The 23,938-nt window shown below is 39.6% G+C and overlaps 2 protein-coding genes across 3 annotated transcripts in view; one reads left to right on the top strand and one right to left on the bottom strand.

Annotated features, from left to right (window-relative positions):
* The window catches only part of LOC138760746 (calcineurin subunit B type 1), a 68,250-nt gene extending 65,210 nt beyond the window's left edge, over positions 1-3,040 (top strand). For both annotated transcript variants that reach the window (XM_069931771.1, XM_069931770.1), the window contains exon 6: positions 1,346-3,040. In XM_069931771.1, the coding sequence (XP_069787872.1) occupies positions 1,346-1,393 (48 nt within the window). In that variant the 3' untranslated portion in view covers positions 1,394-3,040. The remainder of the gene's footprint in view (positions 1-1,345) is intronic.
* A 93-nt stretch (positions 3,041-3,133) lies between these two features.
* On the bottom strand, positions 3,134-23,763 carry pno1 (partner of NOB1 homolog). The gene is made up of 7 exons (XM_069931769.1): positions 23,562-23,763; positions 16,059-16,208; positions 14,760-14,843; positions 10,246-10,306; positions 8,547-8,664; positions 5,097-5,167; positions 3,134-3,356 (listed from the first exon to the last, which is right to left on the bottom strand). The coding sequence occupies exons 1-7, from the start codon at positions 23,715-23,717 to the stop codon at positions 3,289-3,291; spliced, it is 708 nt and encodes a 235-aa protein (XP_069787870.1). The 5' UTR covers positions 23,718-23,763; the 3' UTR covers positions 3,134-3,288.
* Between the last annotated feature and the right edge of the window lie 175 nt (positions 23,764-23,938).

Here is a 23,938-nt window from a genome sequence, read left to right as displayed (position 1 = left end):
GAAAGAACTTTGTTGTAATGGTTCTATTCTTACCAGAGGTATTATGCTTAATGACATTTGAATTTAAACCGTATTCTTGAGTCTGTCAAGCTATACTGAGGTTTCTTTAGCTATTTATTTGCTAGGTTTTTGTTGACCCAAGTTAGGACAGTTCCTATTTGGCCTACTTCACCAGCATTGATAATGGAAAATGCAACTAGACATTTACAATCATTTCCTTTGTTTTTTTTTGGGGCTGAGCAAACTCTAAATCTGTAGTATCCCTAGCACTTCATGTTCTGTAACCATCTGTAAAATAAAATGTGCTTGCTATATTTTGTGAAAGATTCACCTGTAACAATGTGAATTCCTTTGGAAACAGTTCCAGGAACAATTGCTATTCCATTTCTTTTGTCCAATGCACAATTGTTACATATTAACCTGATGGTCAGTGATTTACTATTATTTCCAACTGATGAAGGTTGCAAATATTGCACAGTACAGGCCCACAATGTTTTGCCAATCTATCACTGTAATCCACATCAATCTAACCCTTCCCTCCCTCAGTTCATAATTGACCCAATTGTATCAGCCTTCACCACCAATCCAACCCACTGATCTTATTTAAGAAAATATCTACCTTTGATATCTCCCCTACACTCCTCCTCTACCCTTAAACAAAATTCATCTTGTTCATTGCCTTGGAAAAAGTTGTTGCCTGTCTACTTTATCTCTGCCTCTCATAATCTTACACACCTTTTATTAAGTCCCTCTCTCATCCTCTGTTGCTCTAAAGAGAAAAGTCCTAGCTTGATCAATCTTTTCTCCTTCCCACTGCACCCTCTCTAAAGCTTCCACATCCTTTCCATAATGAAGCGAGCAGAACTGAACACGATAATCAGAATTGCCACATTACCTCGTGGCTCTTGAACTCAATGAAGGCTAGCACACCATCTTTAACTATCAATTTGTGCAGCAACCTTGAGGGATCCATGGATGTGGATCCCATACATTACTTGTTTCTGCCCCCCCCCCCCCCCCAACTAATTAACCAAATCCCCATCTGTTTTTTAAACTAGAGCACTCGGCGGAAACCCACATAGACATAGGGAGAGTGTGAAAATCATTTAGACAAGTGCTAGATTCAAATCCAGGGTGCTGTAATAGCATTGCACCAACTGTACTGCCCTACTGTTGCATCTTTCTAAGCAAGGGTACTGTTTGGCTTTTTCCTGTCCCTGGCATCTTAATTTTTTAATTTCAATTTATAAAAGGTGCAGGTTAATTGAAAGCCTTTTCTCTGGTTGATGTGATAACATTATTTGTGTTATATTCATCAGTAACTGATAAGTACTTTTCCATTCAGGTTGTAGGAGGCCTAGATATCCACAAAAAGATGGTGGTTGATGTGTGACCTTCAGTCTGCACCCAACACTTCTGCTTTCTTCTCCATTTCTGAAGATCGGCCCAAAAAATGTCCAGCAATGCTTTGTGTATTTAATGGAAGTATTTTCTCTGTGAAGCCACTTTTTCCAACATGAGCCTCATGAAGCCAACTAAGTGTTATTGAACTTCAATTCTCTCAATAACCCAGTGTAGCACTTTAAAATCTGAAGGACAGCTAAAAAGGAGCAACTCAGTGTGGTGAAGGGGCAGGGGTTGGATTTTTATTTATTTCATTTTCCTCTTTTATAATAAGGAAGTATATCTATAGCTTTGTAAATGTAAAACTAGTAAGTTGGACTTCAATAAACGATGCAGAGGCTTGATTTAAAATAAAGTAGTCTACGAAGTGCCAAGCATGGATTACACAAATAATTTTAAAATGCTTTTGTCATTGTTTTTATTTGGTTTCTCATTATGTATTTCATTTTGTAATAGATTTTAAAAAAAACTATGGGTTATTAGTTAATTCTTGTGAGCAGGATTTACTTTTGGTATGTTGACTATTACTGTAAACATTGCTTCTGATCACAAGTTGCATGTTAATAAATGTTCCATATTCTGAGTTCATTTTTAGGGACGCTCTTTAGCTAGTTCATCTTTCAGTAATTCCTCTAGCATAATGTAGATGCCAAGAAATTTATTCAAGTGTAAATGGCAGGATGATTAGGTGGCAGGTCTTTGTACAGCTGTGGTGTCTATCAATTAGATGTTTAGCCACAAGTCACTATCTTTGCAGTTGTACTGATCAAATAACAATCCAATTTACAGGGAAACTTGGCACAAACTGCACAACCTCCAACTACTTTGAGTTCATTTCACCATGGATTGAAAATGGTAAAATTGTCTTAATCTTGTATTCAGAAAGATGCCTTTTTTCCAGCTTGAACTTGATTGTCATTCATTTTAATCTTGATTTTAGTATATGCGTGAGCTGTTTTACTTCCTATTATGGACCTTTTTGTTATAAAGTAACTTCCAACACTTAATCTGGTCTCTTCATTTAACAGGGTGCCCATTGGGAAAAGGGGCAAGCTAAATTACTTTTTGCAAAGATGGTTCAAGCACCTTTGTACTGTTGCTGTTCCTTCAGTTAAGTGCTGCACACTGGTGGGCTCTGACTGTGTGAGAGATCCAGGTGCTTGGTGTCCTTGCATGATGAAACATTTTGCATGTAGATTGACTGAAATGTTCCTGTTTACATAAATTACAATGTTCATATACAAGTTGCCAAATGTTGGTAAATGTTGAATAAAAAGAACTCCACTAACTTTCTTCCTCTGGATCAGGACATGGCTTGTAATTTTAGCCAGTTGCATCTGCTCCAGTGTCAACTGCCATGTGCTCAGTTTCAAGGGGAATCTAGTCTTGTGAATTTATTTGTACATATTTGTTAGTCATGTATAGGGAAGCTGTTCCCTTTGCTTGTGCATAATTTGACTGCAGTCTGAATCGTGTACATCTTTTTTCCTTGATACAAGGGAATGTTTTTAGTTTTATGTAGGGGGTGGAAAAGTGAATGTTGAGCTTTCTTCTCTGCATGTTGCATCATATGCGGTGGGACTATTGAACCTTCATACTGTATAAGTAAATGGAAAATAAAAATATTTGAAACTTTTTTCTTTTGATCTTTGAGCCTGTTCACCCAGCTACTTGTTTTGGTTCAAGTTTATTAATTGCTTCCTTAAAACATTCATACTGGACCAGAAAATTATTTCACCAACAGTGAAGTTGTTTATTATCAGAAATACTTTTGTCTGTACAGTAGGTGTAGCACAGCCAGACTGATTTTTCCCCAATTAAATCCATATTAGGTCATTCAGTTACTTAAGGTGCAAATTCAAACCGGTGAAATTCACTGCATGGTCAGAAGCGCTCTGCTGCTCTACTTGCCACTGATCGAATGTTGCCATAAACTTTAGATGGAGGGCTTCCTGCAACAAATTAAAATCCAAAATAAGCCAAATATCAACAACTGAGTTGAACCATAACATTCACGAGAATTTCTGGATTTTTTTAAGTTCATCTGTTTTAAACTGAACTGGTTGACTTTAATGAATCTTGGAGTTTTGAGAGGTTACCAAGAAGGTAGATGAAGGAAAGGCTGTGGATATTGTTTACATGGTCTTTAGTAAAGCCTTTGACAACCTCCCACATGGGAAGTTAGTTCAGAAGGTTACCACATTAGGTCTCCATAGAGGGGTTATAAATTAGATCTATAATTGGCTATGTGGAAGAAAGCACAGTGGTAGTAGATGGCTACTTCTCAGACTGGAGGCCTGTGACTAGTGGTGTGCCTCAGGGATCTGTGTTGGGACCATTGTTGTCTATAATCAATGATCTCGATCATAATGTGGTAAATTGGATCTGCAAGTATGTGGACAGTGAGGAAGATTTTCAAAGCTTGGAGAGGGAGAATGGTCCAAAAATGATGGACAAGTGTGAGGTGATGCATTTTGAAAGGGTAAACCACGGTAGGACATAAACAGTAGATGATAGGGTGCTGAGGAATGTAGAGATCTTAGAACACAGATATATTGTTACCTGAAGGTAGACAGGGATTGCATCTTAGCCTTCATAAATATTGGTGAGGCCAAATTTGGAATATTGTGTGCAGTTCTGGTCGCTTAACTACGTGAAGATGCAAGTTGCAGGGAAATATTAAATAGGTTTGGACTTTATTTTTTGGAGCAAAGAAGGATGAGGGGAGATTTGATAGAGGTTTACAAGATTGAGAGGTGTGGATGCAAGTAGGCTTTCTCCACTTAGATTGGGGGAGATAACTAGAAGAGGTCAAAGTGGTGGGAATGCAGGGTCAATCTTTAAAATTGAATAGATACATGGATGAGAGAGGTCTGGAGGGTTATGGAATGGGAGCAGGTCAGTAAGACTAGTGAAATGATAGCACAGACTGGAAGGGCTGCATAATGCTACTTTAAGGTCTAGCTGGCATAATGGAGGGGGGGGGGAATTTATTGGATAATAGAGATTAAATCTGACAATACAGGTTCAGCAATTTGAATGGCCTACACCGAGCCAACTGTCACAGTCCTAGGGTGACTGGAAATGTACAATTTTAGCATAATTAATGACTGGGAAAACCTCATTCTCTGAACCTCAAAGTTACCATCAAATTAGTAAAGCAGGAATTAATGACAGTGGGGGGAAGAGCAGAGGCTTTACTCCTATGGGCGATCAGGAAGATAAAGTTGACTGCAAGAATTTCATTACCCAATCAATTATGCAAAACATTTAATCTTAAATAGTAATAGGAGACTGAATGCACAATGCATTGTCCCTCACATGCTGTCCAGAATAATATAAATGTCAGGCTAATTGTCCTCTCAATATCAACCTTGCAGAAATAAAGCTGGCTTTCCAACCAAACTAAATTCTCTTCTGCTTGTATAAGAACCTGATTTTCCAGATATTTTAGCACATCAATAACCCGCAATTTATATACTGCATTGAATGACCATATTTATGGAACCTGAAGCAAAAATCAGTGTTTGAATGTATCCCCATTCCTACACAATTTCCTATTAAAAGCTGATCGTCCTTTCATTGTAATAACAAAAAATGAATTTTCATGTTAAATGCCTCATAAGCACCCTTTAATTAAAATGAAAGAATATTCCTCCAGTTAACATAAATATTTAACAGCAATATCGTACCAAGAATGAGGTTGCAGATTGCTGTCCGAGCCATCTTAATGTTTTGAAAAGAGCCGAGGATGTGTACTTTCCTGTTGAAGCAACAGCAAGTTATTGTAATTCATACGTATAAACACATCTGGTATTTCAAGTTAAAACAATTTGAATAAGCTGCTTGCCACACGAGATCATATCAATAAATAGCAATATAGAATATTCTAGAAAGACTAAAAAATTGTTCAATTTCACAGCCAAAGTATAAAGCAGTAAACAGTAGAAGGAAGCTTACCCTGATGACTGCTTCAGATTGAGTACAGTTATATTTGCTGAGGTTAAGTTTTCAACATTGGAGTCCAGAGTTGAATAATGAATTGAATATATCTAATTTAGAGGAAACAGCCCCAAGAGCTGCGCTGCTCTAATTGTGACCATGTACATCTTTAAAATCAGGGAGGAAACCCACACTGATGTGGGAGAATAATAATTTTCTACTTCCCCTCCCCAAAAAAACTAATCATTACTGTCAAAATGGCAAGGTAATTACAAGAAAAGTGGGGATGAAGTTATTGGTCAAGATGTGATTTAACAATATACATTTTTTGATTCATTTTCCATAAATCAGTTCTATTTGGGTAATTGATTTAACATGGTAAGAAGTTCAGCATTGAAGTCCCATTTATAACAATGCTTGCTAACTAACTACAATGAAAGTGAAGCAAGCTGTAAGTCAGGGTAATTGGAACAGTAAATTTTATGTCAGATAATCTGAGACAAGACAGTAAACCTAGAAGAAATGAATTAAGTGTGATTTTTTAAAATCCATATTAATTAAATCAATAAGGAATATGATAACAATTGCTTGTTGAAACAAGTAAATTAAGGAAAACGAAATCAAAACACCTAAAGGATCTAATTCCCTGAGCAAGATGTGTGCCAAAGCCGGAGATTAAAAATTAAACATGGAGCAAGAGGATAAGACTGTAAATTACCTTGCAAAGAGGAAAATTACCTTCATTTAAATAAGGTAAGCCTCTGGGTTGAAGGAATAGACCATGATCATCATTTCTGTTAAGTATTGCAGATTGCTGTCTGAGCCATTTAATAAATTAGTTGTGCTTACGACTAATAAACCTGTATTTGCTGGGGTTTTTTTTGTGTGGTAACAAATCCTTCAGCTAAAACAAAAGTCTGCAAATGATATTTCTATGCAGAATCATGGATGTTTATGAATATTTGTGCCCCAAAATATGATGATCAAGTTTTTAATGAAATATCTTTTTAAAAACTGCAGGGAGAAGGCAAAATACATTGATTGGAGATTTCAATTTCTGCTTAGAGATCCAATATATTGGACAAATCAGCAAGAACATTAACAAGGGAGAAAGGTGAAAAAAACACCATCACTTATGAAGGATTAAATTTAATTGATATATCGAGATGGCTTAACCCTTTAGATACTATTCATTCTACTCAAGGATACATAATTCTCATACAAGGATTGACTTAATTTTAATATCTGCCCAGTTACAGAATAGAGTGGTAAATAGAGTATCTGTTAAGACTAATCAGACAACTCAGCATTAACTATTACAATAATGGAAGGATCTCATGTCTTTTGAACAAATAAGAAATCAGTATGGAATAGCTAATGGGACTTTTTTTGCTCTCTCCAGTTAAAATTGTTCTTAAAAGAAAGATGGAAACCAAACTTGGCCCCACATGAAATTGGAACAAATGATTTGGCTGGGGAATATATCTAAATTTATAACTAAGATGTACTTTGCTCTCCAAAATGAAAGTGCAAAACCAAGTTTACAGAGATCGAGAGAGATGGAAGTCTGATTTGGGAGTTAAAATAATAGGCTCTTTTAATCTGCAGCACCTGGTTAGCCCTCCTGGGACCCAGGAGCGATTACTGGGGCAAAGGTGATGGAGCACCTTTTAATCTGCAGAGTGATCGATCCATTAAATCACCAAACCGGTAATTTAAGGGGGATCCTGCCTCCATGATGACACGGTAAGTGACGCATCACACACTCACGAGAACTGGTAAGTCTCCCCCACCAGCCGTCAGTTGCCACCCTGTCAATCTCACACCCCCTCCGATGTCCCGCTGCTGCGAATGTTGAGTGGCGCTCGTGGCAGCGACCCCTCCCCCCCGATCACAGGAGGCACTTCAGCAAGGGGTTTCCCTGTGACGCCAGCACTGACATCACAGGAGTAACCTGGTCGGCCATTTTGTTGTTCAAGTCGCCGGTGGATGCGACCTAGTTAAGTTTAACTGGTTCCCTGACTATCTCTGAGATAGGTCAGGAACCCGGTTGGATTAAGACCACACTGACTGGGTCGGTTCCTTTCAAGCTGCCATGTGAGTGAGGCGCCAAACGGGCAAATTGCCCAGTTAACCCCATTTTACAAGGCAGCTTGAAAGGGTCTAATGGAAAGATGCTGGTCTGATTGGTGTTTGGACAGCACGATGTCAATTATAAATGCAAGATATGGATTAGTACAATATAATTTTGTACAATTAAATCTCACAGAAATTACATGAATCAAAATCAGAAATGTTTGAGATGTGTTTTAGAAATAGGAACGTTTGTACATGCTGCGTGGTTGTGTGTGAAGGTGAGACCTTTCTGACAGGATATTACTAAAATACTAACAAGGATAACAGGAGTGGCCTTTACGGATGACCCAGAACTTTATCTTTTGGGCAACTTTATCAAAATAAGTAATAAACAAACTAAATTTCATTTGTTAAGATAGCTTTAGCTGCGGCTAAGAAATGTAATGCAATTACTTAGAAATCTGACTCCCCTCTAAAGATAGCATGATGGAAGAAAGAAGAAAAGTTAATACCTTTGAAAAAAAATCACACACAAATATGAGTAAGTTATAAGAATATGGCAACCATATCTAGGATATATACGGGGCCAAATATAATAATAAAGATAACAAGTGACCTCCCCAATGCCGATATTTTTTTAAAACCTGACTAAGCCCTGATGGTGTACGGATTTACCCTGTGAAGTGGGGGTGTTTAGTAAGAAAAAGCTATTTATATATACAAAAGCTATTTATATATACAGATACACAATCCTTTATCCGGAACCCTTGGTTCGAATTTCTGATTTTTCCAGATTTAAGCCCACCCGAATTGTGCTGCCGTATCCACCCCCACCCCCTTCCAGTCAAGCTTCCGTCTCTCTCCCCACTTGCCAGTTTTTGGAGCTTTCTGGATAAAGGATTGTGTACCTTTATACATTTATTTAAAAAATATTTTAAAAATGAAGTTATGCACTGCCTAATTTAATAAATATCAGAAGCAGTGAAGTATTTCCAATGAATTTAAATAGGGGATCAGTAGTATACTTAACTTTAGCTAGTAATGCTGAACCACGTGCAGGAAAATTATACATTGAAACTTGAGAAAGTTTAATTGATAAGATAAGGAAAGTATTTTGCACTTACGAATCAGCAAGAACTATTCTTGTTCTTGTTACATTTTCTATTGTAAATTTTGTTTTGCCACCTTTGCCAGCTATACGCCCTATTGCCCTTGAAAGATGATCACCTTTTAATGGCTTAACTGCAAGAAAGAATAAAAAAATATTTTAATGATATAACCAAGACAAGCCAGTCTAACTTGTTGGATAGCAGTTTTTTTTGAAGGGAGCAAACTATGCTGCCTACTCTATATCCAACTGAGTACAATGATTGCAATTCCTTCAACTGCTATTTGTGTACATCCCATCTTTGCCTTAGTCCACTACTAAAATACCATTAATGACTGTCCCAGACTTGCGTCGATCCATACATTCGACCCTCCAAAAAAAGCGGCTGTGTGCATATGATCATGACATTCTCAGTTGGCATGCAGTAAGCATGCCAAAGATGGCAAGCAAGAGGAAAAACCCATCCCCTGCTGATAAATCTGGCAAGAAGCCGAGGAATACACTCAATTTGGAATTGAAAATGGAGGAAAAAAGTCAATGTGATTGTTCATGGTCTACATTTGTTGGTCTCCACAATTTAGATCTTGAATCAAAGGAATTGACCAACAAAGGGTTAATTGAAATAGGTTAAGAAGGAGGAGCCTCAGAAGAGGTTCACTGTAAAGGGGTTGGCAAATGTGTTTTCATTAAGTGAATAAAGCCCTTGCCAATTTGGAAAGCATGGACCAGAATTTCAGAAGATTCAAGGTTGATCGACAAATTTAAGAAGCTTTAAATTGCTATCGTCAAATTTATCAGGTGTGACTCACCTGACCCTCAATTCAGCAAGATGAAGACTTGACGACTCACAGCCAAATACAAGTGCACCCAAGGGATCAAGTTCAGACAATTAAAAATTTGATTAAATGTCTTGATTTACGACTTCTACATGCTATATTAATATACTTTCTGACGACATCCATTTTGAGGTATAACCGGTCAGTCGGAACAGAACTCAAGACGTATGTCTGGGAGTATTTACATGCTTTTGTATTCTCCAATTTTCCTGCCATATCTAAACACATATGAAACTCCTGAAAGTTTAAATTATTGTATCAATCCATACATTTTCCCTTAATACTCCCAAATGGAAAGAATTCAAGACCATTCATGACCATGCCTCTTACAATCACTAACTTCTCCCAGAGATAAAATTGAAAACCCTTTCCTATTAAACTTGAACCTTCATAATATTCAACACTCATTTTACTAGGCCACTGGTGTCTCAATATCAGTCAAACAATCTCAAGTTTCTCCACTTACCTTCCTTAAAGCCATTCTCTGACTTAAATGCAACAAAATTTTTATCTACCCCTCTCAATATTTTCAAAACAAAGCCCAAGAAGAACAAATTGTGAACTCAAAATTCTTTGGTGTCAAGGGCGTGGTTAGCACAACACTGTTATAGCACATGGGTTCGAATCCTGCACTGAGAGGAGTTTGTATGTTCACCACATGACTGCGTGGGTTTTCCTTGGGGGCTCTGGTTTCCTACCACCCTTCAAAGTGTACAATGCGGGGGTGGGGTGGTTTTAGGTCAATTGGTCAGTATGGGCTCAAGGGCTTGTTACCATGCTGTATGTCTAAACTTAAAAAAAAAATTAAGTGAATACCTTTTAAACTTGGTATCAAACTCAATTCTAGTAAAGATGAAATCATATCCACTATAAACTCACCATCTGTAATATCAAACGTTTCTAGGAATAGGTCATCCAATCGAATTAATGCTAAGGCATCCTGTATATTGAAAAGATAAAATAAATTAGGATTAAAATCTGTAACTTGTCTAGACTGAGGGCTAGAACTTCCAATGACCAACGAACTTTCATGCTTTGAGCATACCAACTTATTCCTGGTTAGTCTCCTGACAGGCAGCTGATATGTGAAGCCTTTTGTGACATTAACATGGCTTGCAGAGTTTCTGCATTTCACCATATCTGGAGCTGGGATAGCTACAATTTGTGTGTGCCTCAAGGCACAGTTGTGTCTAATGTTCAGCAGACCAAGTGCAATGCTCATTGTTGGTGTGCTCTCGATCATTTATTTGCAGCACACGATACAACTGGCCTACTGAGCATAATGGAAAGTTCAGCAGGATCTTTGACAGAATCTGGAAAATGGCAGGAACACATCAACAATCAGATGAGGTCATGTAGCTAAAGGTTAACAATGGCCTTTGGAATATCTAGCCCAAAACAATTAAAGTCTGAACACTATCAAAAACATTACCCCTCTGATAGGATCTTAAACTGAGATTCCAGTTGGACATTCCACTTTATCATTAAAGATCTGTACAATTCAAAACCAAAATAGATGAGTTTGAAACTATCAGACAATTTACTTCCACATCAAACTTATAATCATGCTTTTGCTGTAACTGGGATCTTGCAATCTACAAAATACAGATACATTTACAATCATTTAAAGCAATTCAGTGTACTGTGCATTTAAATGTTTTGCATTTTCAATTGTGATAAAAAGGGTAATCAACTTTTATAAATAGAAATTTAAAAAATTGTTCACTGTAATATGTTTTTAGCAATTTCTAAATCTATAATATCAATTTGGTCATAATTTGGTCATAAATTAGATCAGCCATGATCGTATTGAATGGCGGAGCAGGCTCGATGGGCCATTTTTGGCCTACTCCTGTTCCTACTTCTTATGTTCCTATGATAAACTCTCCAATTTAGAAGCATCAGAATTTCTTTAGTGCAAATTGCATACGAAGCAAAGAATAAATCTTTATGACAAAACAGACTGCAGAATAATAAATGGTGTTTTACATTCTGCAGTATATTAAATAATTTTCATCCTTATTTTAGTTTCATATTGAATAGTGGTTCAGTATTACACATCTTAGTTTACATAGCGAGGGTGCCAGGAATTTTAGCTATTTCATTAGGGCCATTCATTTATACCCTCACTCACATTACAAATATTGATGTTTTGCTTTATTCCTAAATACTTAACATACTGTAAAAGGCACATTTACCAGGCTTTATTATTTTGGGTCTAAAGATTTATCATTAGTACATTCCCAAACAGATTCATTTAAAAAAATTCTTCTATGGGTTAAACATGTGTGTCTGGATGCCACAATTTCAAAGGTCATGTAAAACTGCCAATTTCTTGCAAGTTCCTGGAGAACAAATTTGGTAAAGTTCATAGAACATTACACCACAAACAGGCCATTTTGTCTTTCTAGTCTGTGCTGAATTATTAATCTGCCTGGTCCCACCGCCCTGCATCCAGTTCATAGCCCTCCAAATCCCTCCCATCCATGCACCTGTCCAAATTTTTCTTAAATGTTAAAACTAAGCCTGCATTCACCAATAAAACTAGCAGCGTGTTCCACACTCCCAGTCTCCCACTACTCTGTGTGAAGATGTTCTCCTTTACCCATGCCCTCTGGTTTGTATCTCACTTAACCTCAGTGGAAAAAGCCTACTTGCATGTACTCTCTCTATACCCCTCATAATTTTGTATATCTCTCTCAAAACTCCCTCTCATTCTTCTACGCTCCAGGGAATAAATTTCTTACCTGTTTAACCCTTCCCTGTAACTCAGTTCCTGAAGTCCTGACAACCTCCTAGTAAATTTTATCTATGCTCTTTCAATATTATTGATGTATTTCCTATAGTTCGGTGACCAAAACTGTCCACAGTACTCCAAATTTGACCTTACCAATGTCTTGAACAACTTTACCATAACATCCTAACTCCTATACTCAATACTTTGATTTATGAAGGCCAATATGCTAAAATTTCTCTTTACAGCTTTAACTACCTTTGACACCACTTTCAGGGAATTATGTATCTGTATTCCCAGATCCCTCTTTTATCATACTCCTCAGTGCCCTACCATTTACCATACATGTCCTTTCTTGTTTTTCATCCCATTTTTCCAGCTGGTCCAGACCCCTCAGCAAGCTTTGAAAGCCTTCCTCATGGTTCAGAATTGCTGATCCAATTTGCCACATTATCATCCAGATCATTGATATAGATGACAAACAATGGTTCCAGCATTGATCCCTGAGGTACACCACCAGTCACAAGCCTCCAGCCTGAGAAGCAATCATTCACTACCACCCTTTGGCTTCTGTCAAATCCAGTTTACTACCTCACCATGCGTGGGTTCTTGTCAAAGACCTTACTAAAGTTCACGTAGACAACATCCACAGACTTTCCTTCATCAACGTTCCTGGTAACCACCTCAAAAAACTATCAGATTGCTTAAATCAATGGTTAATAAATTCATTGACATGATTTGATAAAGATTTTTTCCATACCGGTAAAATTTTGAATTAGTTAAGTAATACTCCAGAATGCCACTACATGGTTAAAAAAAATACACACCAGATTTTAATTTAGGGATATGGTGGGGGAAGGATGGAATATATCAAATATTTATCATTTGCAAGGACTTGTATTCACATCATTTTGACCAGCGAATAGGAATACTATTACATCCTCAAAGAATTCCAATAGATTTTCCTGGAAAGATCTCCCCAAAATGAAATAATGCAGACTTAGACCTATATTTTCATGTGCTTTCAAGTATCCTGAAATACCATTCTTAATAATGGACTCCATAATCCTACCAACAACTTGTACTGATGTCATGTGGATAAATGAAATAAGACATGACATTCTTTTTGGTCATGAATCCACATCCGAACCAAAAATGAATCAACATCAACTTTTGTACAAATTAAACTGATTAGGTTCATCAGGATAATTAAAGGTAACAAGAATTCTACAAGTGAACTGAATTAGGCTATCCTGCCCATATAACTGCTCTACCATTCAATCATAGCTGATTTATTTTTCTCTTGCCTTCTCCCATAACCTTTCATACCTGTAGTAAGCAAGAACTCAAACCCAATAGCTTGGCCTCCACAGATTCATCATCCTCCAGCTAAATAAATTCCTCATCTATATTCTAAATGGATGCGCATTTATTCTGAGGCTGTGCTCTCTGGTCTTAAATGCTCCCACTAAGGGAAACATCCTTTGTACATCCACTCTATTTGGTCCTTTCGTTATTTGATAGTGTTTCAATGAGATCCTTCATCATCCTTCTAAACTCCAATGAGTACAGGCCCAGAGCTGTCAAAAACTTGTATGTTCACCATCTCATCTCTGGGATCTTCTTGTAAACTTCCTCTGGACCCTCTCCAATGTCAATACATCATTCCTTAGATATGAGGCCCAAAACTACTCACAATACTCCAAATATGGTCTGACTTGAGCATTATGTTTTTTATTTTATATTCTAGTCCTCTGAAAATGAATGCTAACATTGCATCTGCCTTCCGTACTACCAACTCAACCAGCAGAATACTGCATAGGAGCCCCAATTCACTTTAGACTTCCACTTCTTTCCCCATCTTTTTGCTAAAATGCATGACTATTCATTCCATTTGCCATTTCTTTGCCCATTTAACTAACTTGTCCAAGTCCACCTGAAGACTGCCTGCTTACTCAACATTATTTCTGTATCATCCACAAACTTGGTCACAAAGCCATTAATTTTATCATCCAGATCATTAACGTATAACATGAAAAGTAGAGGACCCAACACCAACCCCTGAGGAACTTCACTCATCAATAGTGGCCAACAAGGACACTCTTTGCCTTCTGCCAATCTATCCATGCTTCTACCTTTCCTGTAATTCCATGGGGTCCTACCTTTTCTAGCTCCCTCATGTACAGCGCCTTATGAAAAGCCAAGGAAACAACAGTCACTGCTCTCCTTTGTTTAGCCTGCTTATTACTTCCTCAAAGAATTCTAACAGATTTGTCAGGCAAGATGTCCCCAAAAGAAAACCATGCTGACTTAGACCTATGCTTTTAAGTACCCCCAAAACATAATAATGGAATCTGGAATCCTACCAACTACTGATGTCAGGCTAATAAACTTTTTATTTCCTGTCTTTGGCCTTTGACCCTTCTTAAAGTGTGGATTAACATTTTCAATTATTCAATTCTATTGTACCATACCTGACTGTAGTGATCCTTTAAAGATCACTGCAAATGCCTCCACAATCTCTTCAGCCATCCCTTTCAGAACTCTGGATGCCATCAAGTCTGAGTGACTTATCCATCTTCAGCATTGCAAACCATTGGCATATTTTTTCTGTGCAATTACACTTTGAATCACCTTCTGCTATTGTACATGGACTTACCTCCACTTGGAATCCAAGAACAAATGCTTTTACAAAGTCTCCAGCCTTTGTAAGCGAACCTATGTCTTGTGTGTCTTTACATGTCTATGGAGAAGAATTGCATAGATATCATACAATGCAGCAGATGTTAAGTTTATATTTATCATCCACAATGCAATCAAACAAGAAAACTTCTAGTTTCATAGCACTATTATTTAAAAAAGTCATCATATTTAATCTAAATCATCACCTAATTAAATATTACCATATGGTTCTAGCCCAATCAAATTAATTAGACTTGAAACAATAATAAACCCAAATTCATACCAATTGAGTAGATGCATTGTATTCCATGTAGCGGTGGTTATGCTTGAGTGAAATGTTATTACCATCTTACAAATAATTCATCATTTTTGTGAATACAATAAACCAGGCAGAGTATGAAAGAACAAGCAACCTCCAATTCAAATTGGCAGGTATGTGAATGCTCGCCTGTGAGTTAATTCTGAGAAGCACAGAATTTTCCCACTCCATAAAACACTTCCATTACATTACTCCTGGTACTGCCATTAACAGACTTGCCAAGGCAAATAGCACCTTTGGAAGACTACTCAAAAGAGTCTGGAAAAACAACCAACTGAAAAACCTCACAAAGATTAGCGTATACAGAGCCGTTGTCATACCCACACTCCTGTTCGGCTCCGAATCATGGGTCCTCTACCGGCATCACCTACGGCTCCTAGAACGCTTCCACCAGCGTTGTCTCCGCTCCATCCTCAACATTCATTGGAGCGACTTCATCCCTAACATCGAAGTGCTCGAGATGGCAGAGGCTGACAGCATCAAATCCACGCTGCCGAAGATCCAACTGTGCTGGGTAGGTCACGTCTCCAGAATGGAGGACCATCGCCTTCCCAAGATCGTGTTATATGGCGAGCTCTCCACTGGCCACCGAGACAGAGGTGCACCAAAGAAGAGGTACAAGGACTGCCTAAAGAAATCTCTTGGTGCCTGCCACATTGACCACCGCCAGTGGGCTGATATTGCCTCAAACCGTGCATCTTGGCGCCTCACAGTTTGGCAGGCAGCAACCTCCTTTGAAGAAGACCGCAGAGCCCACCTCACTGACAAAAGGCAAAGGAGGAAAAACCCAACACCCAACCCCAACCCACCAATTTTCCCCTGCAGCCGCTGTAACCATGTCTGCCTGTCCCGCATCGGACTTGTCAGCCACAAACGAGCCTGCAGCTGACGTGGACATTACCCCTCCATAAATCTTCGTCTGCAAAGCCAAGCCAAAGAATGTTTAACTATTGTTACCTTGATTTCAACATTTCTAGTTTTCAGGTTGAATCTCACTTGAAGTTGTAAGTGTTCAACGATAGGAGTGAAGATTTTCAACCAACTTTCTTTCAGAGGAGTATATCTATGTGCAGGTACAGGAATTCTACGAATTTCGCCTTTGCCATCCTAAAAATTAAATGCATACGGAGTAAAGTTGACACAATCTTAAACCATACAAAACAATCAACTTTAAGTGGGGCAAAAGACAATACACCATTAATATCTTTTATTTAGTCAACTACCACTCCTGTTAGAAATTCCGTGATTGAGAAGTTTAATTCTAATTTGTGTGATGATCTGCAATTCAAATTAAGCTCAAGAGAGAATGGATTTGAATAAAAACTTCCATCATTTTGAGTCTCAAGAGACCAGTACAATTTGCAAAGCTTTTGGTAAATAAATAGCATATATCAAGCAGCAACATAGCAAACTCAAAACCAGGAAGCTAAACAAAACTGGATTAGCCACTGATCATTTTTATATTATGGGTGGCACAGTTACCATTACACGATTACAGCATCAATGACCCCAGGTTTGAATCTGCTGCTGTAAAGAGTTTGTACATTCTCTCCATGTCCATGTGGGTTCCTTCCAGTTCCTCTGGATTCTGGGATTGGTAGGTTAATTGGTCACTTGGGTATATTTGAGGCAGTGTGGACTCATGGGCCGCAAAGGCATGTTACCATGTTGCATCTCCAAATTAATATCAAGCATATACACAAAATTTACACCCAAGTCCTGGCCCAACCAGGTCCAGTTTTTTTTTAATTTTCAGGTCCCTTCATGCCATTTCTCAGTTAACCCATATGCAGATCCATTTCTGTACTTGTCTCCCTTGTGCTGAAAAGCATTTGCACCAAGGAACTCAGCTATGTCTTCAGAGTAGTTCCTCTTGCTGCTCTACTATTCTATCTAACTCCTAAACTCAAATTCTTTCCCCAAAGTTCTCTCCAGATACAAAGCCAATGAAATGCAATTAACATCTGACCAGAAGGAAAGTACAACTCCGATAATCCATAATGGTCGGGACCGAGCCAATTTTGGATAAATGATTTTTTTTCAGAGAAACAGTCATTTTTTTAAAAAAGCCTAGTAGCAACAGCGAAGGGGCCCGAGGACCACTGCCGCCCCGAGGTCCGCCGCGCTGCTGCAGAGCCAAGGTCCCCGGTTAGTTGGGCTTCAAAAAAATTTTAGATAAATGAGGATTTTGTCAAATCTGATTTCGGATAATCGGAGTTGTACTGAATAAAGAATAGTGCTATTTACAAGCAACTGCGAATAAAAGTAAGTGCTCGAGCAAACAAACAGATATAAAAGTACTGACAATACAATATGGGAGCAATGCTTCTCAGCACTGTGATGCAAGGTTCAACAGGGTCACAGCCTCAGGAAAGAAGCTCTCCTGGATGGAAGGAGAATAAAAGGTCCATAGTTAGAGTGAGATACATCCTTAATAATGCTTTTCCCCCTGTCCAGGAAGCATTTCTGATAGATGTTCTCAATGGTGGGCAATTGGGTGCCGATACTCCACTGGGCAGTTTTCACCACCCTTTGGAGTGTTTTACGGTCCAATATTGGACAGTTGCCATACCGCACTGAGATGCTGCAAATGGGATTGCTCAAAATGCTACAGCGGTAAAAATTCATCAGTATCCTGGGACAGACGTGAGCTTTCTTGATGTTCCGCAGGAAATAATAGCGTTGATGTGTCTTTTTGATCAGGATGGTGGAGTTCAGGGGGCAGGTGAGATCATCATCTTTTCAGGAAGTTTACTGATTGGTGCATTAGATTACCAGTAAGTTCAGGAAAGGTAAATAATCTGGACTTAATTAACTGACATTTGTGGACAAATATACTAATTAGCAAAAATTTGCATGGATTTATCAATAATAATTGTATTTTGACTAAAAGCAGATGAGTCTGTAACAGATATAGAAGGTGCATTTAGAGATACAGCACAGTAGGGCCCTTCTAACCTATACCTCCCAAATGCATCCATGTGACCCATTAACCCTGTATGTCTTTGGAAAGTGGGAAGAAAATGGAGCACCTGGAGGAAACCATCGCAGACACACGAAGAACGTACTTTACAGACAGCGAACCCAGGATGCTGGTGTAATAATATTGTGCTTACTGCTACAGTAATTGTTTAATCAAATTAATATATGTCCTTGCAAATTGTTCACAAAATTAAAACCTAAAATTAAATTCAGGACACTGCAGTAGCAAAGTTGTAAAATGGTGATATTATTCTGATTAGATATGCACAGTGGTGTTTACCCTAGAGTTGGTATTAGGTCCACTGAACCTCCTGGCATTCGAGAGGAAGTCATTGCTAATAAAGGATACAATCTCATCGTATCCTTGCACACTGCCATCTACAGAAATCCATTCTGAAATCAGCATCCTTGTACACTTCAGAAGTACTCTGCCTTTCCTCCCAAATATGTGATCTCTTTGAAACAAAAATAACTTGCTTCTTTTACATCCAACTAAACTCCCCGCATCTTAATTCCCACTTGTCCATTTTGTTAGTATTTGTCAAATTTATGGCCTCCACATTTGTCCCATTCATTGATAGATACCACAGAAAATGATCCAGCATGCAGCAACCCATGCAGCCTTGCAATCTTTAAAGTACCCAATGAATATTACAGTTTTTCAGAAAAACATCGAGACAATTTTGCCCCTTTCCCATGGGCTCTGCAGCTGAAATTTGGTCAAACACCTTAAACTCATCAAACCACTGTATCATGCACCATCTGTGAATTCATCACTTCTGGTCACCTCCCTGGTATGGCCTCCAACCTTATTGTTTCTCAACCCCTTACCACCCGTTTCTAACTCCTCCACAAGATCCACAAACCCAATCATCCCTGCAGACCCATTGTGTCCTCATGCTCCTCCCCTACAAATTGATCTCTGCTGACCATGACTCTGTTTTATCCCCCCCCGGTCCAGTTCCTCCCTACCTATATCCATGACACTTCACACGCCCTCCATCACTTCAACAACTTCAAATTCCCGGAACTCTATCGCCTCATAGATATCCAATCTCTATACATCTCCATTCCCCATATCAAAGGCCTCAAAGCCCTTTATTTCTTTCTGGACAATAGAACCAACTAGTAGCCCCCACACCACCCTCCTCTGGCTGACAGAACTTGTCCTCACCCTCCTTTGATTCATTCCATTTTCTCCAGGTTAAAGGGGTTGCCAGTGGTACCCGCATGGGCCCCAGCTATGCCTGCCTTTTTGTTGGCTACATGGAGCTATAAGCCTACACAGGCAAGGCCCTCGACTCTTCCTCTGCTACATCAATGACTACTTTGTTGCTGCCTCATGTACCCATGATGAGCTCTTTGACTTCAACCACTTTGCTGCCAACTTCCATCCTGACCTCAAATTCACTTTCCTCATTCTCTCTGTCTCCATTTCAGGAGACAAATTCTCAACAGACATCTTCTATAAACCCACCAAGTCCCACAGTTACCTCGACTACACTTCTTCCCACCCTGTCTCCTGCAAGGATTCCATTCCCTTCTCTCAATTCCTCCATCTTCATCGCACCTTCACTCAGGATGAGGATTTCCATGCCACATCATCAGAGATATTCTCCTCCTTAAAACAACATAGCTTTCCCTCTACCACCACCAACTCAGCACTCACCCGCATATCCTCCATTACCTACACACCTGCCTTGGCTTCCTCCGTCTCACACGCAACAAGGACAGGATTTCTCATGTCCTCACCTACCACCCCACATGCCTCCATATCCAACACATCCTCTTCCACTGTTTCCGTCACCTGCTACACGATCCCACCACCTGACCTATATTCGTCTCTCCACCTTCCACAGGGACTGTGTCCTCCGTGTTTCCCTTGTCCACACTTCCCTCCCCACCAAATGACCCCTTGGGACCTATCCATGTGACTGCAGGAGATGCTCACTTGCACTCACACCTACTCCCTCGGCAACATTGAGGGCCCCAAACAGTCCTTCCAAGTGAAACAACATTTCACTTGTGAATTTGTGGGCGTTAACTATTATATCCGGTGCTCCCACTGTGGTCTCCTGTATCAGAGAGACTGAATGCAGACTGGGAGATCACTTTGTTGAGCTCCTTGGCTCTGTCTGCCGCAATAACGTGGATCTCCCAGTGGCCACCCATTTCAGTTCTCCATTCCATCCCCTTGCCTACATGTTTGTCCATGGTCTCATGTACAGGTATACCCCGCTTAACAAAACTAGAGCGTTCCTATGGAACCTTTCATAAGCCAAAATGGCGTAAAGGGAAGAAGCAATTACCATTGATTTCTATGGGAAAATTTTTTGCGCATTCCTAGACCCAAAAAATAACCTACCAAATCACACCAAAAAGCATAAAATCTAAAATAACACTAACATTTATTAAAAGTGGGAATGATAAATAGACAACCTATTAAGTAGAAATAATGTAAGGGGGCATGAGATATCCTTGGCAGATAAAGTAAAATAAAATCCTACAGAATAATAACAGCAAAAGAACCACTATGGAAACAGTAAGTTAGCTGGAGGATCCTATGTGGTTGCCTATATGTGAAGCAATGAGACATGGGAGAGGTAAAAATGAATAATTATCTGTACTTACTGTGGAGAAGGTGATTAAAACTAGTGAATTCAGGAAAAAGATGTCCTGAAATTTATCAATATTATGGAAGAGAGGGTGCTGACTGTCTTGAAGTGTATAAACATGAAACCTGAGGTGTGACCAAGTGTATCCTAGGACATGGAATGCAAGAAAAGAAATTCCTGAAGACCTGGCAGTAATTAATGCATCTTCCTTATCCATGTGTGAAGTACCAGAAGACTAGAGGGTGGCTGAGATTGTGCCATTATTTAAGGAGACCTCCAATGACAGGTCAGTGAATCTAACTTCAATGGTATGCAAATTATCAGAAGGGATTTCAAGAAAGTATCTATCTGTATTTGTAAAGGTAAGGTCTGATATATGATTGTCAGCATGTCTTTGTGTGGGAAAATTGTGTTTTACTAACTTTATTTTGAAGTAATAACCAAGAGGACTGATAAGTGCAGGCTGATAAATGTTGCCGAGGTGGACTTTGGCAAGGGACTATGTCTGGAAGGCAAGATCACATAATATCCATGGCTAGTTAGCCAACTGAATACATACTGGAGATTATTTTGGTCAAACAGCAGCAGTGGAAACTTATTTCTCAGACTGGAGACCCAAGACCAGTGGTGTGCCACAGGGATCGCTGCTGGGCTGCTATTGTGATCCTTTGGATATTAATGATTTAGATGAGAATGCAGTAAGCATGATTAGCAGGTTTGCGAATGGCACCAAAATGAGCAATGCGGTGAACAGTAAAGTACAAGAGCACTGTCTCTGAAAGTGGTAATACAGGCAAACAAGGTGAACGTGGAAGGGTGTGCCTTACCTGGGACGGGCTACTGAGTACAAGAATTAAGCATCATGTTACAGCTGTACGAGACTTGTGAGACTACACCTGAAAGATTGGGTACAGTTCTGGTCACCATACTAAAGGATGGATGTTAATAAGCTTGAGGGTACAGGAAAGTTTCACAAATATGTTGCTTGGCCTGGAGGGCTTGAGTTATAGGGAGAGACTGGATAGGTCTGGGCTGTTTTTTTTCCCCCCGGAGCAAAATAAATTGAGGTATGACTTTATAGAGGGATATAGACAAGGTAAATAGTAACAGTATTTTTCTCAGGGTAAAGGCTCAAGGTGAAAGGAGAAAGATTTAAAGGATCTGAGAGGCAAGTTTATTCACAGAGGGTGTTTTATATATAGAATGAGTTGCCAGATGAACTGATAGGGCCAGGTACAATTACAATATTTTAAAGACATTTGGCCAGGTTCATGGACAGAAAGGTTTTGGAGGGATAGGAACCAAATGCCAGCAAATCACACTAGCTCACCATTCAGGGCCCCAAACAGTCCTTCCAAGTGAAGCCACATTTCACGTGAATCTGCAGGGGTCACCTACTACTTGCTCCCACTGTGGTCTCCTCTACATCGGAGAAACTGGGCGCATACTGGATATCACTTTGTTGCGCACCTCGGCTCTTTTCGCCACAATAGCATGGAGGTCTAGTGACCACCTATTTCAATTCTCCATCCCATTCCCTTACCGAGATGTCAGTACATGGTTTCATACATTGCCAGACTGAGACCATCCATAAATTGGAGAAACAACACCTCATCTTCTGACTGAGCACCCTCCAACAAGATGGCATTAATATTAAATTCTCTGGCTTTCATTAAACCCGATCCCCATCACCTTCTTTCTCTCCTTTCGCACAGACATGATAAATTCTCATCTAGTCACTTATATCCAATTAACACCTTTGGTTTGAATTCTGAGACTCTCATATATTCTGCTTTTGCCTTTTCTGATTTTTCCTTGAAGAAGGGCTCAGGCCTGAAATATCTGCAATATATCTTTGTCTCCTTTTGATGCTGAAAAGACCAGCTGAGTTCCTCCAGATTTTCAGTGTGTTTACTACAATCACAGCATCTGAAGTCTATCGTGTTTCACTCCGGAAAAATTTAATGACCCATTAAGCTTCAATAACCCGTTTTGGAATCAAGATCCACTTTCTGACGTGGATACAGAAATTCAACTGGTTCACTGATCTTCAGAATGATATAATTGCACACCATTCGATCAATTTAAAACAAGGTTCTTGAGTTAAGAATGATCTGGTGAATAGATTTCCAAAACTATGGGCAAAGGTTGAAATATTTTTCATCGTCTTTCCCTCAGCGAACTTAGTTGAATGCGAATTCAACGTGACACAATCGAGGAGCAGACTTGATATCACAACAAGAGGTGACCTTCGACTAACTCTATCCAATTTGGAGTGTGACATCCAAAAGATTTGCACAGGAACATCAAGCTAAACTTATAATTTTATAAAAATTATTTGTATTAAGCCTTCACATCCTCAAGTCTATGCTTGGTGTTCCCTAATGGCTCATTGTGATCCAGAAATTAATTTTTTAATGTATGTTTTTTTTAACCCCCTAAATGCTGGAATGTCACGCTAAGAGCCTTGCTTTCTCTTCGCCTCACGTAACATATTTTATGTTTTTACACAGTCAGTGGGAGAGAAGTAAAGAAGCAACCAACTAAACGTGACTGTTGAGGAAGGGGGACGATGAACTTTGAGCAGTTCTTCAGGGGACCACAGCAGAAACAAAGTTGAGAATTCCTGGTCGAGAATATACTGGTAGCGCAGACTTGGATAGACATTGAAAAGGTTAAAAAGGGTTGTGTTAACCAGTGGAACGTGTCTAATGGGACGAATCTCAACTCTAACCAGCGACATGCTGGACCCCACTCCCCAAGTTGATGCAGGAACCCTGCGGTGCTGAGCGCGTCCATTCTCCCCGACAACACGGTCCTGAGCACAGGTCCGGGGGCAGGCGGGGTGCAAACGCACGCTCACCAGAAGATGCTGTCCGGAAACCGGGGGGAACTCGGGCCTTTTGCTCGGTCGCGGCGACTCCGTGCTCATGCCGACCATCTCCGTCTCCCTTTTCCTCTTGCGCTGAGCTCGCTTCTTGGTGACGCTGACGAATGCCGGAGCGCCCTCGTCCTCCATGACAGCCGCTCACGAGGTCCAGCCGAAAAAGGACCCCATCCTGAGTCGAGCTGTCCGCTCAATTCGCCTGAGCCGCAGGCCGTGACGTCACAGCCTGCCCTGTCTCGCCCAATCTGGGTTTTATGGAAGGACTCCGACTCGAAACGTCGCCCATTCCTTCTCCCGCTGATGCTGCTCGACCCGTTGATGTTTAAAACTAGAATGACTAACTCAACAGGTAG

This window comes from Narcine bancroftii, chromosome 4 (assembly GCF_036971445.1).
Source record: "Narcine bancroftii isolate sNarBan1 chromosome 4, sNarBan1.hap1, whole genome shotgun sequence".
In the NCBI taxonomy this organism is placed as follows: Eukaryota; Metazoa; Chordata; class Chondrichthyes; order Torpediniformes; family Narcinidae; genus Narcine; species Narcine bancroftii.
The sequence above is the reverse complement of the archived record's forward strand: the minus strand, read 5'-3'. Positions and strand labels throughout refer to the sequence as shown.